This window comes from Carettochelys insculpta, chromosome 3 (genome assembly GCF_033958435.1).
Source record: "Carettochelys insculpta isolate YL-2023 chromosome 3, ASM3395843v1, whole genome shotgun sequence".
NCBI classification, from domain to species: Eukaryota; Metazoa; Chordata; order Testudines; family Carettochelyidae; genus Carettochelys; species Carettochelys insculpta.
The window spans coordinates 87,971,094-87,989,691 of NC_134139.1; the positions used below are offsets into that span (position 1 = coordinate 87,971,094).

General features: G+C 44.8%; 1 protein-coding gene across 1 annotated transcript in view; it reads right to left on the reverse strand.

Annotated features, from left to right (window-relative positions):
* Window positions 1–5,984: 5,984 nt before the first annotated feature.
* LOC142011217 (solute carrier family 22 member 2-like) overlaps window positions 5,985–18,598 on the reverse strand; it is a 41,807-nt gene continuing 29,193 nt past the window's right edge. Inside the window, exons 7-11 of the mRNA XM_074990286.1 lie at window positions 18,058–18,272; window positions 17,414–17,522; window positions 15,643–15,755; window positions 11,685–11,784; window positions 5,985–9,111 (exon numbers count right to left, since the gene is read on the reverse strand). Coding sequence (XP_074846387.1) covers window positions 9,063–9,111; window positions 11,685–11,784; window positions 15,643–15,755; window positions 17,414–17,522; window positions 18,058–18,272 — 586 coding nt within the window. The 3' untranslated portion in view covers window positions 5,985–9,062. The remainder of the gene's footprint in view (window positions 9,112–11,684; window positions 11,785–15,642; window positions 15,756–17,413; window positions 17,523–18,057; window positions 18,273–18,598) is intronic.

An 18,598-nucleotide genomic window follows, 5' to 3' on the forward strand; every position in this document is an offset into this window, starting at 1 on the left:
CAGTGCCAAAGTGTCCTGGACTATGTCTACACTACCCCTTCCATTGTAAAATTTAGGTCATTCAGGAGCGTGGCAACACACACACACAGGACCCCACCCACCACCAAGTGACAAATTTCAGCAGCGTAAGTGGCATGGAATCTCCAGACCAAATAGCAACTGCTTCCTATTGAGGTGGCTGTGTTATGACTCACTCCCACAGAGCACCTCCATGAGCGATGTTGTAAGTTCACTAGTGTAGATGTGGCCTTAGGGTTTCCAAGGGCTTTTTGTAGACCAAGGATTACAAAAACAGCCAGCTCTGAGTCATGCATGGTATTTTCAAGCGTTTATTGGCTACAAATTCCACCAGGATCAACCAGGCAGAGAACACAAAAATTGAAGGGGGAAAACAAGAACACACAGAGCCAAAGTGTAAAGCAGAGAGAACGGCACAGAGAAGAGGCTGACCGATATAAAGATTAGCAGAGGAGACAGGCCATACAGGTTGTGTCTGTGCTGCAGGGTTGTTTTGTTGGTTTTTTTTTTTTTTTTTGTTACTTATTTCTACATTCTAATGGCTAAATAAGTAACAGCAGAAAATTGCATTCACAAAGCCACAACATTACAAAAGGGAGCACTCTCATTTACAGCCACAGCATTGAAAGAGGAGGCTGCACACGGACTCGTGATAGCTGTGCTTTGTTCACACGCATTCCTTTTCAGCCTTGAAAGTGGGAGGGTTGGAGGGGGTTGGCAAAAGTCACTCACAGTGTTGGAGTAATTATTTCGAGGGAAAAGTCCTCTTATCTTGAATTATCCTGATCAGCTGTGCGCACACTTTGAGGCGGATGGGGAAGGTGGAGGGGGGAAAAAATTAAAAACCTCCAGCGTATACAAACTCACAGATGCCAAATGGGGATGGACAGATGGGACCAAGAAAATGCTCCCATTGCATTAAACCAAGTTCATGCTCATCTTGCCTCATTACTTGCCTGCCATGACATTTCACACAACCCTACTTTATAGGTACCACAGGGGAGCAGTGAGAGTAGGACTAGGGGGGAGGTGGGCCATGAAAGAATCTGAAGGTTTTTGAAATATTGAGAAGTTGGAGAATCACCAATGGAGGGCTTCTGAGCCTGAAGGATCCTGTACAGACCCATGTACGGTGAAGGCAGGTGCCGTTCCCCTCTGTGCATGATTCTGTTCACATCCATCCTCTGACATGCAATTTCATCTGTGGTTTTGTGTTTCCCTTCCCATCACTCCCCATACAGAGCCACAATTCAGGCCCAAAGAGCAGTGGTGGAAAGGCATGGTCTGATGACTCCTCAGACAAAAATAACAGTTCTTCCCGCCAGTGTGAGGGAACCTGCTGTTTTTCAGGGAAAGCATTTGAGAGCACTCTCTCAGCGTCAAAAAAGTGGGTGCAAGTGAAGCCCCCGCACAGCTCATGCATTTTAAAGGGATTTAAAACAGCATCTTTTGAAAACAAACCAAAAGTTGAAACAAATGCAAAGAGGCTTTCAGAGCTAGCATTTGTGCTGGTACCTGCCTAGGACTGGAATATGCGTGCTTCTCATGTTTGCTTAGTAATGCAACTGCATCCAGAACTAAAGATTCCCCACTTTGTGACAGAACATCCCTGTCTGCAAGGCAGATAATTGTTTTTAAGCCTTTCATCCATGACACCTACCAATCAAAACCTCTTCTCCTGCACCATTAAGTTCATGTCTACATACATCATCGCCCGACAAAAGCCCCCAGTGCTTATGTACAGGACAATCATCAGCTGTGCATAGGTATAAACTTCTTTGAAGGAGCTGGCCCACAGACAATCACACTGCCTTACGGCCAGGCCACATGATACCAGAACGTCACATGCAGGTTTGTTTAACTTCCAGAATTTTTCTGCAGTGCAATGCAGGGTCTAGCAACTGACACAGGTGAGAAAAGTTTGCTTACCTTCCTTTATGAGTAAGTCTGTGCTGAAATGATCCATTACCTTAGAGCTGGGTATCCCAACACCCAACTCTAAAGTGAATTGAGTCAGAACTTCCCCCTTGCATTAGGTCAGGAAAGGGAATGCAAATGACTCTGGAATCAGCTTACTCCCCAGCTCTAGAGACTCAAGGAGGTGCCTGGCACTTCATGACCCACGTGGGCCACAGGGCGATGTGAAAACCTAAAGGTCAGGTGCAAACTGTTCTGCCTCCTTCTTTAAGGAGGCAAACTGAAGCAGCCTGGCCTCTGCCGCTGCCTTGTGCTAGGAGACGAAGCAGAGAAGAGCTCATACCAGAGCCAGACAACAGGGAAGAGATTTCAGACATTTGTCCTCCTTCTGGCTCCTGCATTCTGGTTTCCCCAAATCCTGGAACCTGTAATGACAGACATGCTGGCTTCTGATACTGTGATTCTGGGGAATACCTAGATTTAGCCACTGCCTTCCAAGTATTGCTGAAGAACTGCTTCCACTCAGAATGCAGACAGACGAGAAGACTTACCCGTCAGATTCAAACGTTGCCAGTTCATCTAGCTGAGCCACCACCAAAAAATGCCCACACAACTGGAGGAAAGAAGCACTGAATGAGGCAACACTTTTTCTGCCCTTGTATTTGCCTCTCTCCTCGCCTCTGACCTCCCGCCACCTTCTCTTTCCTCCATCCACCTCTTCCCACATTCACTGTTTGTCTCTCCAATATTATCCTTAGTTTCTTCTACACATAAAGGCTTGAGATTATTTTATTCCCATTCCTCTCACATCCCAGGCCCTACTTCCCAGCCCTTGGAATACACTCCTTTAAAGATATTATAAACATGTTGGATGAAAGAGGCTTTAAAAGGATTATTACACTTGCGGTGTTTAGCAAAAACAGTCTGATCACAGCCAATTAGAGGAGCAGCTATCAGACACTGTTTTAGTTCAATCCCCTGCTCGACAAATGGAATCTCTCATCCATAGTCACCCAAATCTCTTTTCCTGGCTGAAAAACCTGTGACACTAACATATATGAGGTCGGGGACATGCCATACATGAAACAATCAGATTCTTTAGACAGGAATGCCAGACTGGATCCGGCATTGACCCATCCAGGCCAATAGGCTCTTTCTGACACTGACTGGAACAGATGTGGCAGAGGAAAATGGGCAAAACCCTGCAGCAGCAGTTATGGGCTCACTGGCCCACAGAGGCAGCTTCTTCCTAGCTTCCATTTATTAGAGGCTGCTTATGCTCAGAAAAATGAGGACTTCTCTCTCTTTCAGACACTGCCCTTCCATAGTGGTTTTGCGTAAGTAGGGAGCTATAAAGCATTTCTCTATTTCCATTAACTGCCAATAGCCAAAAGGCACCAGTAATTACAAGATGTCTTCCAACAACTTCGCCAGGACACCCTGACATGGAGCAACGAGGCAGGTGAACTAAAATCTTTTCTAGGAGCAACTTGCATTGGTGCAGGCAACAAGCTTTCCAGCTTACAAAGAGCTCTTCTTAGGGCCATTCAGAGGTCAGTGTCATTCAAAAGCTTGTCTCTCTCGCCAACAGAAGCTGGTTCAATAAAAGGCGTTGACTTCATCCACCTCTTCTCCGCAACGTTCGGAGACCGACTGAACTACAACTACGCCACATACCCTGACATACACATTCGGTAGGGTGGCCATATTTCCCTATGCTGTATGTAGGACTGCTAGTAAAATTACCTTTTCTCAAGCAGAGACAACGAATGACGTGACAGGACAGAAGAGGAGTACTGGCTATGTGCCTATCCCCACAGCCAAGGGAAAGGCCAGGACAACCCCCTTCTCCAGGTCCCACTTCTCATTCCTGCTCCGTCCCTCCTTGCCTTGCCTCTTCTACCAGCCAAGTTGTCCCAAGGGCTAGTGGGGCCAGCGCTGCCACCAGGAGTCTGTCCACACTACCTCCCCCACCCCAGCTGCCCTCACTGGCAGAAGTGAGGCAGTCCCAGCAAGCAGCCCCTGTACTCAAGTGAGTTTAACAGCAGTCAGAAACAGGCAGTACAAACCTTCAAACTATCATCATCTTGACATAGCCCCAGTCAAAAAGAAATACTGCAGAGCTGGAGTCTATTTACTTTTTTATCACTAAGGTTTGCATGGGGAGAGGCGACCTGCTCGCACAGGGCAGGGAGTGACTGACCCCCTCGAACCCAACCTTTCCTGCCCAGTGCTCTCCACCACCCCTGCCGGGCTGTGTATTGGCAAGGGCATCTCTTCCTTCCCACCCCACCCCGCTGTGGCTGGAAGCAGCTTGTCTCTTCCTGAGAGTAATGTTGAAAGGCAGCTAATACTGCCAAGCTGCTGCTGGCCACTGACACAACCCAGCCACCTCCTGTTCCCTGGCTAAAGCGCAGGTAGGAATGGGTTAAGCCCTAAGGATGGTGCATTGTGCTCCAGGGCTCAGAGAATCTGTCTGCAGGGACTTCAGCGAACCTTGTCAGAAAGGTGGCTCAGCAGCAGGGGACTAGGCCTAGGGGACAGAGCAGCCCCACGTGCCCTGGAGGCAGGACCTAGTTTGGGGGCAGTGTGTGAAGAGGGTGATAAGCCCTTGCCGTGGGGCGGGGGGGAGGAGACCTTGCAAGGTTGGGGTGCAAACAGACTGGAAATAGCTTCCTCCCTACCACTGTAGAGCTTAGCTGAGGGGAGAAGAAGCTACCCCACACCAGTGCTGTGTGGGGCTTTGGCACATGCAGGGCTTGGCTCCTCCTGGCCACGCCCTGTGCTGTGGCGTCTTGAGCTTTCCCTGGGCCCCAGCCCAAGGCAGAGGCAGTGCAGGGAGGCAGGAGCCTGCCAACTGGGGTGTTGGTGATCTGAATGATCTCAACAGGGGCTGGCTCGCCACACCACACCAGGAGTGGAACACCCCACCACAGAGGAGCAGGAAGGCTGGGGGAATGTGCAAAGCTGTGAAAGGGCAGAGAGAGAGAGGGGGTGGGGGAAACTTGCAAGGGGTCCACGGGTGGACAACAGAGCACTTGCAACCTGCCACAGCCTGCGGTCACTCACCAACCACCTCATCAGGTAACCAGTGCTGGCTGGAAACAGGACAGGGAGTGGCAGCGGGCGCACGGGGTAGAAGGGTGCAATTTTTTACAAAACTGAAAAAAATCTAAAATTATAAGTTTGCCCTGGGCTCTGTGCTTCTGTAACTTCAATTGACCAAGCTACATCCAGAGAGATTCTGTGGGCCAAAATATCCCTTTCACAGCATCTTATAGTGCCATTTTGAAGTGTAACGTTGTCCTTAAGGGTCTGTAAGAGTTCATTCTGGGCTCTTCCCCTGAGTGACTTTAGACCTCTGTTTCTTGTCCAGTTACAGGCCCCTTTGCCTCTCCTGGTGGCTGTACATCTAGAACTTGACCCCAGTCCAATGTATATTAATGGGCTGTTCTAAGCAGATGCACTTCCATGGTGAAGTTGTGGGCAAAGCTCATAAAGGTTCAGTACAAAGAGGAGGGATGTCAGACTGAAGCAATGGCAGGATGGGAGGCAGAAGGAAAGGCTGAGGCTGGCTGTGCAGCTGGAAGACAGGGTTTCAGCAAAGGGGCTGATGCGCGCAACTTCGGCACTGGAATAGGAATGGAGGGTAAGAAAGGACAGAATTCAAATATTTGAGTGACTCATTGTGGCTGATAGGGCACTGCCTCTCCCAAATCACGGCTGACCCACCTGCAGCCTGGCCAGACTCCTTCTGTGCTCAGGTAAGTTCATGTCAGGGCAGCCTACACAGTAAAAACATTTAAGCGGTCGGGCAGGGCAACTAGCTCATTTTTCCCATGGCTACCTCTACTCCATGCCCATGGCACTGGAAACAGAGAAAGGAGAATGTGGGGCCAGAGGACATGCAGTAGCAGGAGGCTTACACAATTTCCTACACTTTGTTTCGGAAAGGTCCATCTGTTACTGGTTTAGGGGTGCTGTAATGGCAGCTGGCCTGCCTAGCAATGGGCGACTGCCATAGTGTTTTAATACCTTTACAAACAGAGCCTTTTTGTCTGCCAGAACATTTATTGCTGTCACCGCATCACTGCATACAACCATGATTTGAGTTAGTAAAGCTGAAAATCGGATCAAGAGCACTTATAGGTTACTAAGCAGACACTAATCCTCTGTGCAGGCAGGTACGACAATTAACACTTCAATGAATTCCTTGTATGAGCCCAGACAGTGATTCATCCTCCTGTACATAACCTTCATAGACTTTGAAAGAGCCTTTGACAACGTTGACAAACATTTTGTGGAAACTGCTGCAACACCGAGGCATCACGTCAAATTAACAACTTGATCCATTCAACGTATGACCCCTCAACATGCCAAGCTGCTCACAATGGTGTCTTGACAGAAACCTTCAGCATACTGTTGGGAGTGCCTATTGGCACCTTTCCTGTTCTTGATCACAATGGGCTGGATTATGAACAGGACAACAGATGGCCATCGACGAAGCATTCAGTGGACACTTTTCAACAGCTAGAGGACATTGATTTTGCTAATGATGTCGCCCTCCTTTCACATCAACATGGAAGCATGGAAGAAGAGGTCACAACACTAGAAAACTGCCACAATGACTGAATTGAGTATTAAAAGGGATAGACCAAGACAATGAGGATCAACCAGTCCAACATCAGCACCATCACACTAGGAGGGGAGGACCTGGAAGATATGGAGCCCTTCACCTACTTGGGGAGTATTATGGGCAGAGACGGAGGAACAGATGAGGATATCTATGGCAGGATAGGGAAAGCAACAGCTGCATTCAAGACTCAATCCCATATGGAGTTCACAAATACCTGCGACGACAAAACTGCAGGTCTTCAACACAAATGTGAAGAATGTGCTCTTGTGTGGATGAGAGACCTAGCATAATAAAAAGTCTTCAGATCACAAGCTACAGACATTCATAAACAGATGGCAGAGTTACATCCTTCACATCACATGGCAAGACTGTCACAACTGAGGAGCTTTGGGACAGAGGAGGACAAGAAGCATTTAATGTTCAAATCAAGAGAAGAAAGTGGGGATGGCCAGGCCACACTCAGATAACCATCATCCAGCATGGTCTGTCAAGCTCTCACATGGAACCCATGAGGAACACACAAAAGAGGAACACCTTGGACAACATGGAGATGATCTACTGAAACTGAAGGACAACTGAGGTACTCTTGTAGCCAGCCGGAGGTTTTGTCCCAAGATAGAGTGAAGGGGAGGAGACTTGTAGATGACCTATGCTCCACTCGGAGTACAAGGGTTTAACTAGTAAGTAGTGATTCATCCCTGTTCTATCCCCAATTCATTACTCATTATGTCATTCATAAGTACACTGCACAGCAACCAAGCCCATGCCCTCCCCAAGGGCTGGATTCCCCACAGAATCACGTAGGCCTTTTCCTCCACACAAGCACATTCCTATGTGTATTTCCCCCCTTCTTCCCTTGGGCCAGGCAAGTCCATAACACGAGAGCGCAAGGCAGCCCTGACTTCCGTAACCTGGGTGCTTCCTGCTCTAATTGCAGTTGGTGCCCTTGCTGGGTGTGTGCAGTGAGTCTCGCCCTACCACACACACACACACACACGCGCTTTTGGGGGGAATGGCTCACCACTGGCTTCACAAAGAGCGCAGCAAGCCACAGACAGCACTACTGGCTCTGGCATCCAAACAGGTCCATAGACACCTCTGAGGGATTTCAACCTGCTTGAAGCACATTCCACACCCATGCTGCACCTGCCCAGAGTGGAATGAAACCATCGTCTGCCAGGGTCTCCAAATCAGGGCACGATTTCATAAGGCAAAGCAAAAACAGGGGTGCTGGGCTCCCAGACAAAGGGAGGTAACAGTAACTCCATTTACGAGCATGTCATTCAGTGGGATTAGCGTCCCAACCCAGGCGCGAATGCTGACTCCCAATTGGCAAGTAACATCATGAACTTTCCCACCATCGGGTCTACATGAGCCTGCACATCAGTGGAGTAGCGTGCTCCGTGCTCTATGTACTCCTGTGTTCCTTCAGCATGGCGTACTAAGGGCGTGCTAACTATGAATGGCCCCTGGGCACTTAGGAACCCCCATTCTCTCAAAGCCAGCAAGAACTTATCTTCAATGGGCCAAACCATACCCCTAATTGGAGACGGAGGTTTCTGAGACACTTCACCCAGTGTCTTCTTTCCAACACCAAACTGGTTACGTGACCTTTAACAGTCTGCATTAGCCAGCTTCCAGATGGTTATAGAAACCTGCTTCTGGACCAGCAATGGTGCCCTCATCTACACTAGAGAGCAGGGGCAAGCTGGACCAGACCCACTGCTAGTCATAGCAAGTCTGCAAAACAGTGTGATTCCAAAGCATGAGCAAGAGAAGTTCTTCAAGAGGCATCTCCTCCATATTGCTGGCTCCATTAGCTGGAAGCACTCAGACCAAAAAGGTTGTTCGGCAGGCTGCATTGGTGTGCTGTTCAAATGTTCTGTGGCATGCAAGGTGGGCAATACAGTTTCTGCATAATGCATCAGAGTCAGATGACTAGAGTGGTCACATTTCAGGAGGACACTAGAGACTTTGGGATACAGCTAGTTTGACTCAGGTCAAATGTGTTACAGTGTTGATGCAAGAGTCCAAAGTTCAAGCTTGGGTTAGAAGAGTCTTAAAATAGGGTTAATATTTAATCAATATAGACATTCAGTCCCAGGATTCATTAACCTGGATTAGCTGGCTCAAGTCCCACGAATCATAGGGTTAACCCTGCAGTGTAGACATACCTTAGAGGTAATCTGTTTTACAAGGAACTCAAATGCTACAGGGATGACTGCAATGCAAGTATCTGAATACACAAATATAGTCCACATGACTGGCAACAAAGTTTCAAAACTATGGTCCTAAATGAAAACACACTCTAGTGTGGTAAGAAAGAAGATTAATGGTAACTTGTTGTGCCTTTTGGACAACACAGCAGAAAAAAACTGAGTATGTGGAATCAGGGATTAGAGAAGCATAAAAGAAAAAAAACTTGTGTGTTCCTTTAAACATTTTTGTAGCCTTTTGCCAAAGGCAGATCACGATCAGCATGTGCAACTTCTTAGGTTTGCACCTGCAGGTAGATAACCTTCTCCCTTGGCTTTTCTTGCCTGCAAAGAGGAAACAAAAATAAACATGGAAAATCAGAATGACAATGAAATGAGGGGGCAAAAAGCATGGAATGCCCAGAAACAAACAACAACCAGGAACAGAATACTGACAGGCTAAATACAATGATAATATTTCCAGAAGTGTCCGAGTACCATTTGAGAAGTGATTTAGGCACTTGGTGGGGTGTCAGACTAATCTGAATTTGACTCAAGTGCCTCAGCTGCTTTTGAAAGTCTTATGCTCCTAAATCACTTAAACTTGCAAGTATTCCTCAGACAATATGCTAATTTAAATTCAACATCACAATTTGTAGGTCACTTGAGATTAGTATCCTGTAATTTTTTTTGAGCACATGCTTCCAGTTGTTGATTTAATGCTTTATTAAAGGTACAGAAGAATATACTTCTAGCCTGTGTGTAGTCCCATTAATTGCAACGGGGCTACTCATGTACTTAAGGTACTTTGCAGATATGAAGAGTCATATGCATTCAGCAATAACAGTATATAAGCTAACCAGTATATATTACTTTCACAACACAGTATTTGTTACTGCAGTTGAGTGTCATATATAGTAAATTTAATTTGACTCTGGCGGTACCATGGGTTCATCTAACCTCATCTGTACTTCTGATCACTGACCTCTAATGTTGGGAAAAGGAGCTCTCTGTTTTCAAAGACCTAACATTTGCTATCATCCTCAAGAAACATGGTTGCCTTACATCACTGCACTGAGTGACAGATAACCAGGACTCATTTTTTCTGTTTTATAGGGAAAAAAAGAGAAACCTCTTTCCATCTGCCCAATCAGCTTTTGGTTGGTCAGTGATGAATGACCAAGAAGTCAGAATGAACCCCTGTATAGGATTAACAGAAGGCTCTCAATGGGGGGTGGTCAGGTAAGCTAATGGGAGGAAGAGCACCTCTTTTGAGCTGAGAACAACTGCAGTCTGAGGAGTCTGTGTGGCTGATGCAGAAGGAGCAGAGAGAAGAGGGTGATCCTAAGCAGCTCGAATGAATAAAGTAAACATCCTGGCCATCTCAATCAGCCATAGATACTTAAGTAGAAGGGAAATGTTTAGTTAGAGGCAATCAGGTTATGGTTATTTTGAAATTGGTGTAGATCTTTTTTCAGTTGCCCTGGCTAATGGTTTCTTTCCTCTCTACTCCAACTTCTAAGCTGAATCCCAGGGAAGTAATTCTCTGTGCTGCAACCAGAAGGTTTTTGAGGTGTTCTCTTTTTTTCTGAATAAATTCCCTTCCCGGCTTTTTTAAGCAATGATGTGACACCTGTTTCCTGAGAAAGGTCTGTGGCCTTAGACTGAAACATCAGATATGAAATTACAGCTCTGTTTCTGAGATCTTAAGAGCTTGGGGTTTACTCACAGGGAAACATACTAAGTGTGTCTTCCTGGGTTAAAGGGTGGTTGGTTTGTTTGTTTTTCCCCACTTGGGTGGTGTCAGCAACTACCCCCCTCCACCCAGATGTGGGAATCTGTGACACTGGGGAGTTTATGTAGAGACTTAGAGCTGAGGTATTTAAGGTTTTGCAGGACCCCACTTTCTGCACTTGGAGTGTCAGAGGGGGGAGGCAGCCCTGACATGTGCTACGAGTTTGAGACATCAGTGCTGCTGTTCAAAGTCCAGCTGATGCCCTAGTGTTTGCTGTTCTCAGATTCCTGAGAAAAACAGAGTTCCCAGGACAACTAACCAAATCCAGAATGTTCCTAACTGAACAAGCTCTGGAAGCCAAAGAGGCAAGCCAACCAACCCCAAAATAACTCCAGGTAGGAAAATGTTTTGAGTGAAATCATCAGTCATAGTCTGCCTACCCACTCCCCGCTACTATACCCTACCAGCATAACTATACTAATTACAGCTTTACTCACTCCCTACTCCATCCTGTCCACTTGCACCAAGCAGGGATGCAACAGTCCCACAGAGGCTACTCTCCTTCCTGTGCCACTACCCACGGTGAGGGTAACTGCTGTAAAGGAATGATGCCTTTTCCAACATAATGCCGAGTCCAGGCCACAATCCTGCTCTGTCACGTCTAGACCGATCACAGGGTTTTAACATTTGTAGTATTTATACACACAAAATATGGGGAGAATGGGATGTTTTAAGCCTTCATAAGAAACGAAGCGAGCATCAAGACTTTTCTTTCAGAGAATACAACGTCCTTCTACTGGGTTTTCTTCCATCCTAAGAAAAAACACCATGGGAATAAAAGTGCAAAAAAAGTGATGTGGGATTTGGGGGTGTGCTGGAAGGAAGGATGGGCTGGATGCACCTCCTGGACATGTCAAAATTGAACATTTTCAGTGAGCCCATTAAACATCAGGGATACAGTGATCACTGTTACACATTGCAGTTACCTCTGAATGTAAAGCCTTACCATGATCCATACATCAATCCTATACCTAGAACACAGACTTATATTGCAGTAACTATGTCAAATTCCAGGGTAATTTCAATGACAACCACTGGGTGTACATTTACATTTTAGTTTGTTACTCTGTTCTTTTTCAAAATATTAAAAACTTGAGCCCCTTGAATGGGCCCTCTGACTCACCAATGCAAGTTTTCTACATCTTCGACAGTCTCAGGCAAAGCTTTTCCTTTGGTTTCAGGTAGCAACACTACCAATCCACCAGCAATTAAACCAATGACAGCTTCAAATTAAACAAATGGAAGAGGACCAAATTAGAAACAGGAGTGCTGGAACAATTTGTTTAGTGGGGGAGCTGAGGGCCCCTGAACCAGATTGCAAACCCTGAACATAATGGAAACCATTTCAAGTCAGGGGATGCTACAAGCAACTCCTTGCATTCCTAGCTTCAACACCTATGAGCTAGAACCCAACTTACATTGTATGATACATTTGATGCCACCTGGATGCTATAACAATTGCAGAATTTAATTAAAACAGAGCTTGTAGAAGAAATTATAAAAACAAAAAGCAGTCAAGTAGCACTTTAGAGACTAGCAAAATAGTTTATTAGGTGAGCTTTCGTGGGACAGACCCACTTCTTCAGACCATAGCCAGACCAGAACAGACTTAATATTTAAGACACAGAGAACCAAAAACAGTAAGCAAGGAGGACAAATCAGAAAAAGATGATCAAGGTGAGCAAATCAGAGAGTGGAGGGGTGGGGGGGACGGTCAAGAATTAGACTGAACCAAGTATGCAGACGAGCCCCTATAGTGACTCAAAGTTCCCATCATGATTTAAACCATGTGTTAATGTGCCGAATTTGAATATAAATGTCAGCTCGTCCACTTCTCTTTCTAAAACGGAGCGATAATTTCTCTTCAGTAACACACACACCTTGAGGTCATTGACAGAATGCCCCATTCCATTAAAATGTTGACTAACTGGTTTGTGGATCTGGAGTGTTTTGATGTCTGTTTTGTGCCTGTTGACCCTTTGTCTAAGGGAGTTAGAAGTCTGTCCAATATACAAAGCATCTGGGCATTGTTGGCACATGATGCCATATATGATGTTAGTAGAGGAGCATGACAAAGTGCCCGTGATTCTGTGAGTAACCTGGTTAGGTCCAGTGATGGTATTTCCAGAGAAGATATGTGGACAAAGCTGGCAGCGGGCTTTGTTGCAGGGAAAGGTTCCAGGACTGGTGTTCCTGGGGTATAGACTGTGGCTGTTAGTAAGGATCCTCATGAGGTTGGGAGGTTGTCTGTAGGAGAGAACAGGCCTGTCACCCAGGGCCTTCTGGAGTGTAGCATCCTGATTAAGAATAGGTTGTAGGTCTTTAATAATTCGTTGCAGTGGTCTGAGTTGGGGGCTGTAGGTGATGACCAGTGGTATTCTGTTCTTGGCTTTTTTGGGCTGATCTTGGAGTAGCTGGTCTCTGGGTATGCGTCTGGCCCTGTCTTTGTTTTTTCACTTCTCTTGGTGGGTAATTCAGGTTTATGAATATTTGGTAAAGTTCTAGTAGTTTTTGGTCTCTGTCAGTTGGATCAGAGCAAATGCGATTGTACGTAAGAGCTTGACTGTAAACAATGGATCTAGTCACATGTGCAGGATGTAGTGTCTTAAGTAGAGGAGTGGTAATAGGCTAATATATTTATGGCTGATCTGGAACGACGATTCCTCAGCTCTCGTCCCCTATTACCACTCCTCTACTTAAGATACATTGATGACATCTTTATGATTTGCACCCATGGTACAGAGGCTCTAGAAGAATTCCACAGAGACTTTAACAATCTACACCCCACCATCAACTTATGCCTCGATTACAACATGCAAGAGATACACTTCCTGGACACTACAGTAATAATCAAGGATGGCCTGATCAGTACCACACTGTACCGAAAACCTCCTGATCGCTATACTTATCTACAACCTTCTAGTTTCCATCCTGCACATGTGACTAGATCCATTGTTTACAGTCAAGCTCTTACGTACAATCACATTTGCTCTGATCCAACTGACAGAGACCAAAAACTACTAGAACTTTACCAAATATTCATAAACCTGAATTACCCACCAGGAGAAGTAAAAAAAATCAACAGGGCCAGACGCACACCCAGAAACCAGCTACTCCAAGATCGGCTCCAAAAAGCCAAGAACAGAATACCACTGGTCATCACCTACAGCCCCCAACTCAGACCACTGCAACGAATTATTAAAGACCTACAACCTATTCTTAATCAGGATGCTACACTCCAGAAGGCCCTGGGTGACAGGCCTGTTCTCTCCTACAGACAACCTCCCAACCTCATGAGGATCCTTACTAACAGCCACAGTCTATACCCCAGGAACACCAGTCCTGGAACCTTTCCCTGCAACAAAGCCCGCTGCCAGCTTTGTCCACATATCTTCTCTGGAAATACCATCACTGGACCTAACCAGGTTACTCACAGAATCACGGGCACTTTGTCATGCTCCTCTACTAACATCATATATGGCATCATGTGCCAACAATGCCCAGATGCTTTGTATATTGGACAGACTTCTAACTCCCTTAGACAAAGGGTCAACAGGCACAAAACAGACATCAAAACACTCCAGATCCACAAACCAGTTAGTCAACATTTTAATGGAATGGGGCATTCTGTCAATGACCTCAAGGTGTGTGTGTTACTGAAGAGAAATTATCGCACCATTTTAGAAAGAGAAGTGGACGAGCTGACTTTTATATTCAAATTCGGCACATTAACACACGGTTTAAATCATGATGGGAACTTTGAGTCACTATAGGGGCTCGTCTGCATACTTGGCTCAGTCTAATTCTTGACCGTCCCCCCCACCCCTCCACTCTCTGATTTGCTCACCTTGATCATCTTTTTCTGATTTGTCCTCCTTGCTTACTGTTTTTGGTTCTCTGTGTCTTAAATATTAAGTCTGTTCTGGTCTGGCTATGGTCTGAAGAAGTGGGTCTGTCCCACAAAAGCTCACCTAATAAACTATTTTGCTAGTCTCTAAAGTGCTACTTGACTGCTTTTTGTTTTGATAGTGTATAGACTAGCAACTTACTCTCTGTTACTAGAAGAAATTATGCTTAATAGAGGGCCAAATTGTGCTCTCTAGTGAGAGAATACATATAGGTGGGTATATATATAGAGAGAGAGTGTATATAATTTTTGCACACAAGACATGTTTACAGTCTTGCAGCTTTAGAAAGAGATAAGTGAGGTAGTAAAATTTAATTTTAAGCCATGGACTGAACTGGAATATCTCAGATTGGAAATGCATATTTGATAGATGATAGTATGTACAGTTCATCTCTCTCACTAAGTTCCTGGTTGCCAACTTTCATAAGTCCCATTTTAAAATGTATGCATTAAGTTCCCATAACTAATATAAGTATGTTCTTTATTAGAACTAATGTATTGCCTTCAAAGACAGTTTCTAAAGATAAACCACTAATCCAAAGTCTTAAAGATTTTGCAGCACCTGGCCTGGAGTTTAGATTGACTAATCTCCAAGAAGTTTGTCTGCTTAGAAGAAGGCTTCTTACCAACCTATAGCTTTCTTTTTAAAAAAGGTTACATGGTTGTCCACTCAAAAAAGCAAATCTTTACGAGACTGAAGTCTGCAACATCCTTAAGAGGCCATACAACATACCCCATGGGCATCATTTTAAATTACAACACTGTCACAAGACAGGGACCAAATCACAGAAGTGGGAAAAAATACTCAAATGAATACTGTCCACAAACTGATGTTTGAGCTAAATTTTGGTAAATTTCACATTCCTCTTTGACTTGTCACAGTAAAATTTGCTCGGTTGCAAGTTTTGTTTTTTTTTTTTTTTTTAAAAAAAAGCACATAGGAAAACAAGTATAATATGGAAACGCACTCTGAAAATATACATAACTCACGTTTCCTATTAGTTTATGAGAGCTGACGTTTTCGTGAAGGGAAAAATGTTCTCTCCCAACCCCTGCCCCCCAGATTTTGGAATCGGTTTTTCAGATCTGCCATGCTAAATGAAGCATGGTTAATACATTGGAGGAACACTCCATAAGAAAGAAAAAGAAAAAGAAAAGGGGAAAAAAAACTTACCAAAAACTACAAGTGGCAGCTCATGCCAGATCTCTGACAGCCTGTAGACAATGAATGGGGCTAGAATCCCACCAAAGTCACACATGGAAGAGCAGACCATTACACCAAGGTTCCTGATTTAACAGCAACATGATTATTGCATTAGATTGGTCTGAAAAAAAAAAAACCCTATAGCAAGAGCAGGGTTGATCAAAACACTGAGCTGGTGCAGAATGCATCCTGCCATGAAATGACGATGATTAATTATTTGCATTACTTCAAAGCCCAGGCACTCTAACCAGAATAAAATCAGAAATCCCCATTCTTTCCTGTCTTGCCCCTCACACAAGTTATTCACACCTGTGTAGCAGGAGACTATAACCCTACCAAGTAGTCATGGGAAGGTTTACACCTACTTTGCACAAACATGCATAGGTAATTCCCAGAGGTTCAGAAAAACTTTACAGGTTTCGCTGAGCTCTCTGCCCTGTGCTGAGTGGCTGTCTTCGCAACCCTCTCCACCCCTCAACTCTGTTTCATTCCAGACCAGCCCCTTGTTACTCTTCCAATCTGCTCTGTCCTCCCTCATTTCCCTTCCATTTAGCCAATTTTTCCTCTAGAATGCGACCCTACAAAATAGCATGAAATTACCCCTTCACTCCAACATTTCCATCTTCTGTTTAGATTATAGCCTTTGCTTGGCAGGACCCCTATAGTATTTTGGGTTTCTAAATTGCCCACCACCATGAGGCCCTACTCTTGATTGGCCTTTAAGCACTATTGTAATAAAAATGATTATTAGTAAGCTTCACAGTAGTGGAGAATTGGGCTCAGAGTGTCCAGTTAGAAACTGTCACCAGACAGAACAGAACTTTCACAATATTATCCATGTTGTTTCATGTAGCCGTCAACATAGGGGAATGTTCAAAGGTCCACCTAAAGTACTTGTCCATAAAAAACAAAAAAAAGCCTTAGTAGATCTTAGTCACAGTGATATTTACGGAAGTTGCAAACGAGCGTTTGGGAGGCTAGCAGCTTCTGTATAACATGGGTTACCATTACATCTTTCAATGTCTGTTTTTTTAAAAAAAAAAAGCACAACAACAATGAATGTACCTAAAATTCTCTTGTAAAACTGCTATGCAAATCCACTGTTCAGGTATAGATTAATCATTTCACGAGCCAGACAGGGCCATTAGATCATCTGGTCTGTATATTTCTAGGTATTACATTTCATCCAGTTACCCCTCTATTGAGCCCAAAGTTTGGCTAAAAGAATGCGCCCAGAGATGGGTCCAGTCTTGCTTTGAAGACCTTAAGGGATAGAGAATCCATCACTTGCTTTTAAGACCAAAACTTGCCCTAACCACCAAAACGCTGGGGCTTCCACAACTTCTATCAACTCAGATTCCTCCCCGTCTTCCTTAATTCTGCTTCCCTCCTCAAACCACCAACTATTTCCTATCTTCCTACTCATCCAGGCCCCAGCCAGACTCTCTCTTTCTCACCAATTCTTTATGGTCTCTAGCCCTTTTTGACCTCTGGATTTAAAGGGCAAGTTTGCTTTAATCCAGCTCTGCGCATTTATTTGTAGTACAATGTACTGAGAGACCCTGCATGTCCTGGACCTGCATTAACTTCTCCTTTATTTGTTTTTCTACATGATCTAGTTGCATAACGGTCTTAGATACAGCTAGAAGCTCTGAACTGATTGTGAAGTCAAAAAATACAACAACGTGTCAGTTTCAGCAGCTGCTTGTCACATCATGCTGGCCCCAGACAACATACTCACCTCAAAAATGTTGGGTACAGCTCAATGTTAACAAAGCAAACCATTTCGATAGCCACTGTGATTCCCATTCTCCCAATACAACATACAGTCACTTTCAGCCAGTGCATATCTGCAAAGTAAACATTTATTTCATTTACAGTGTTGTCTGGAGACTTTTTGGGGTCAATGGTGATTAAGTGGGATGGGCTTGTCTAATGAAACAATGTTATTTTAGTGGAATCCAATAATCCTGTATTACTTTACTTTCATTAGCTTGAAGAAACTGCTGCCCTTTAACTGTATAAAACAGCAGATTAAAACTAGCAGCAAAGCTATGTGCAGTACCCCATTTCCCCCAAGATATTTCCTATTAACTCTGATGGCTGCAAAAACAGACTTTCATTTACCCCAGCTCACTTTGGGGGGAGCGGGGCGGGAGGAAGGTTTCCATCACCTGTCAGTGACACAGGCCACAGGACTAGGAGAGAGATGGGCAATAAAGGGCCTGAAGGTTTTTTGAACTATTGAGACAGTGGAGGCCACAATCACAGGTGTGCTTTTACAAACCTTCAAACCTAGACTGTAGTGAGACAGATTAATGAGACTCCACCCCACCCCACGAGTTAACACCGAGAGGTAAACTACCGAAACCTCTGACAACTCACCCTCGGGGACTAAAGCTGAGATAAGGCAAGCAGCTCCTGCCACCAGAGTTGCCACTGCCCAGGGGTAGCGACGGCCAATGCGATTGACTGTAAAGATGATAATGAAGGCAGCTGGAAATTCAACAAGGGCAGAATAGAAGAAATCGAGATACATGTTTTCCCCAACAATCGCCATGTGCATGATGAGCCCCTGGTATAGAAGAGAGCTGGTCAACCTAGGAAGACAAGAGAGCCCCACGCTTTTTAAGAGATTTAGTCAAAGAGGAGACACCCATTTCCTCAAAGCACACACAAATAAACCTTTTAGATCACAGTCAGGCCAACGTAAGTAAATTAGAGGTGACTTCAGTTAACAGCTTAAATCAAAGCCTGGGAGCCTGAGTGAAGAAATACACAGAATAATGCTGGAAATCAGAAACTAAAGGTAGAGTTACCAGGTCAGAATAATGTGATGGTTTAGGAACTGAATGTTGGATATAAGTCAGGTAGGAAATTTTAATGGTAGCACAGACTAAGGCTAAAAAAATTCAGCCTACTTGTC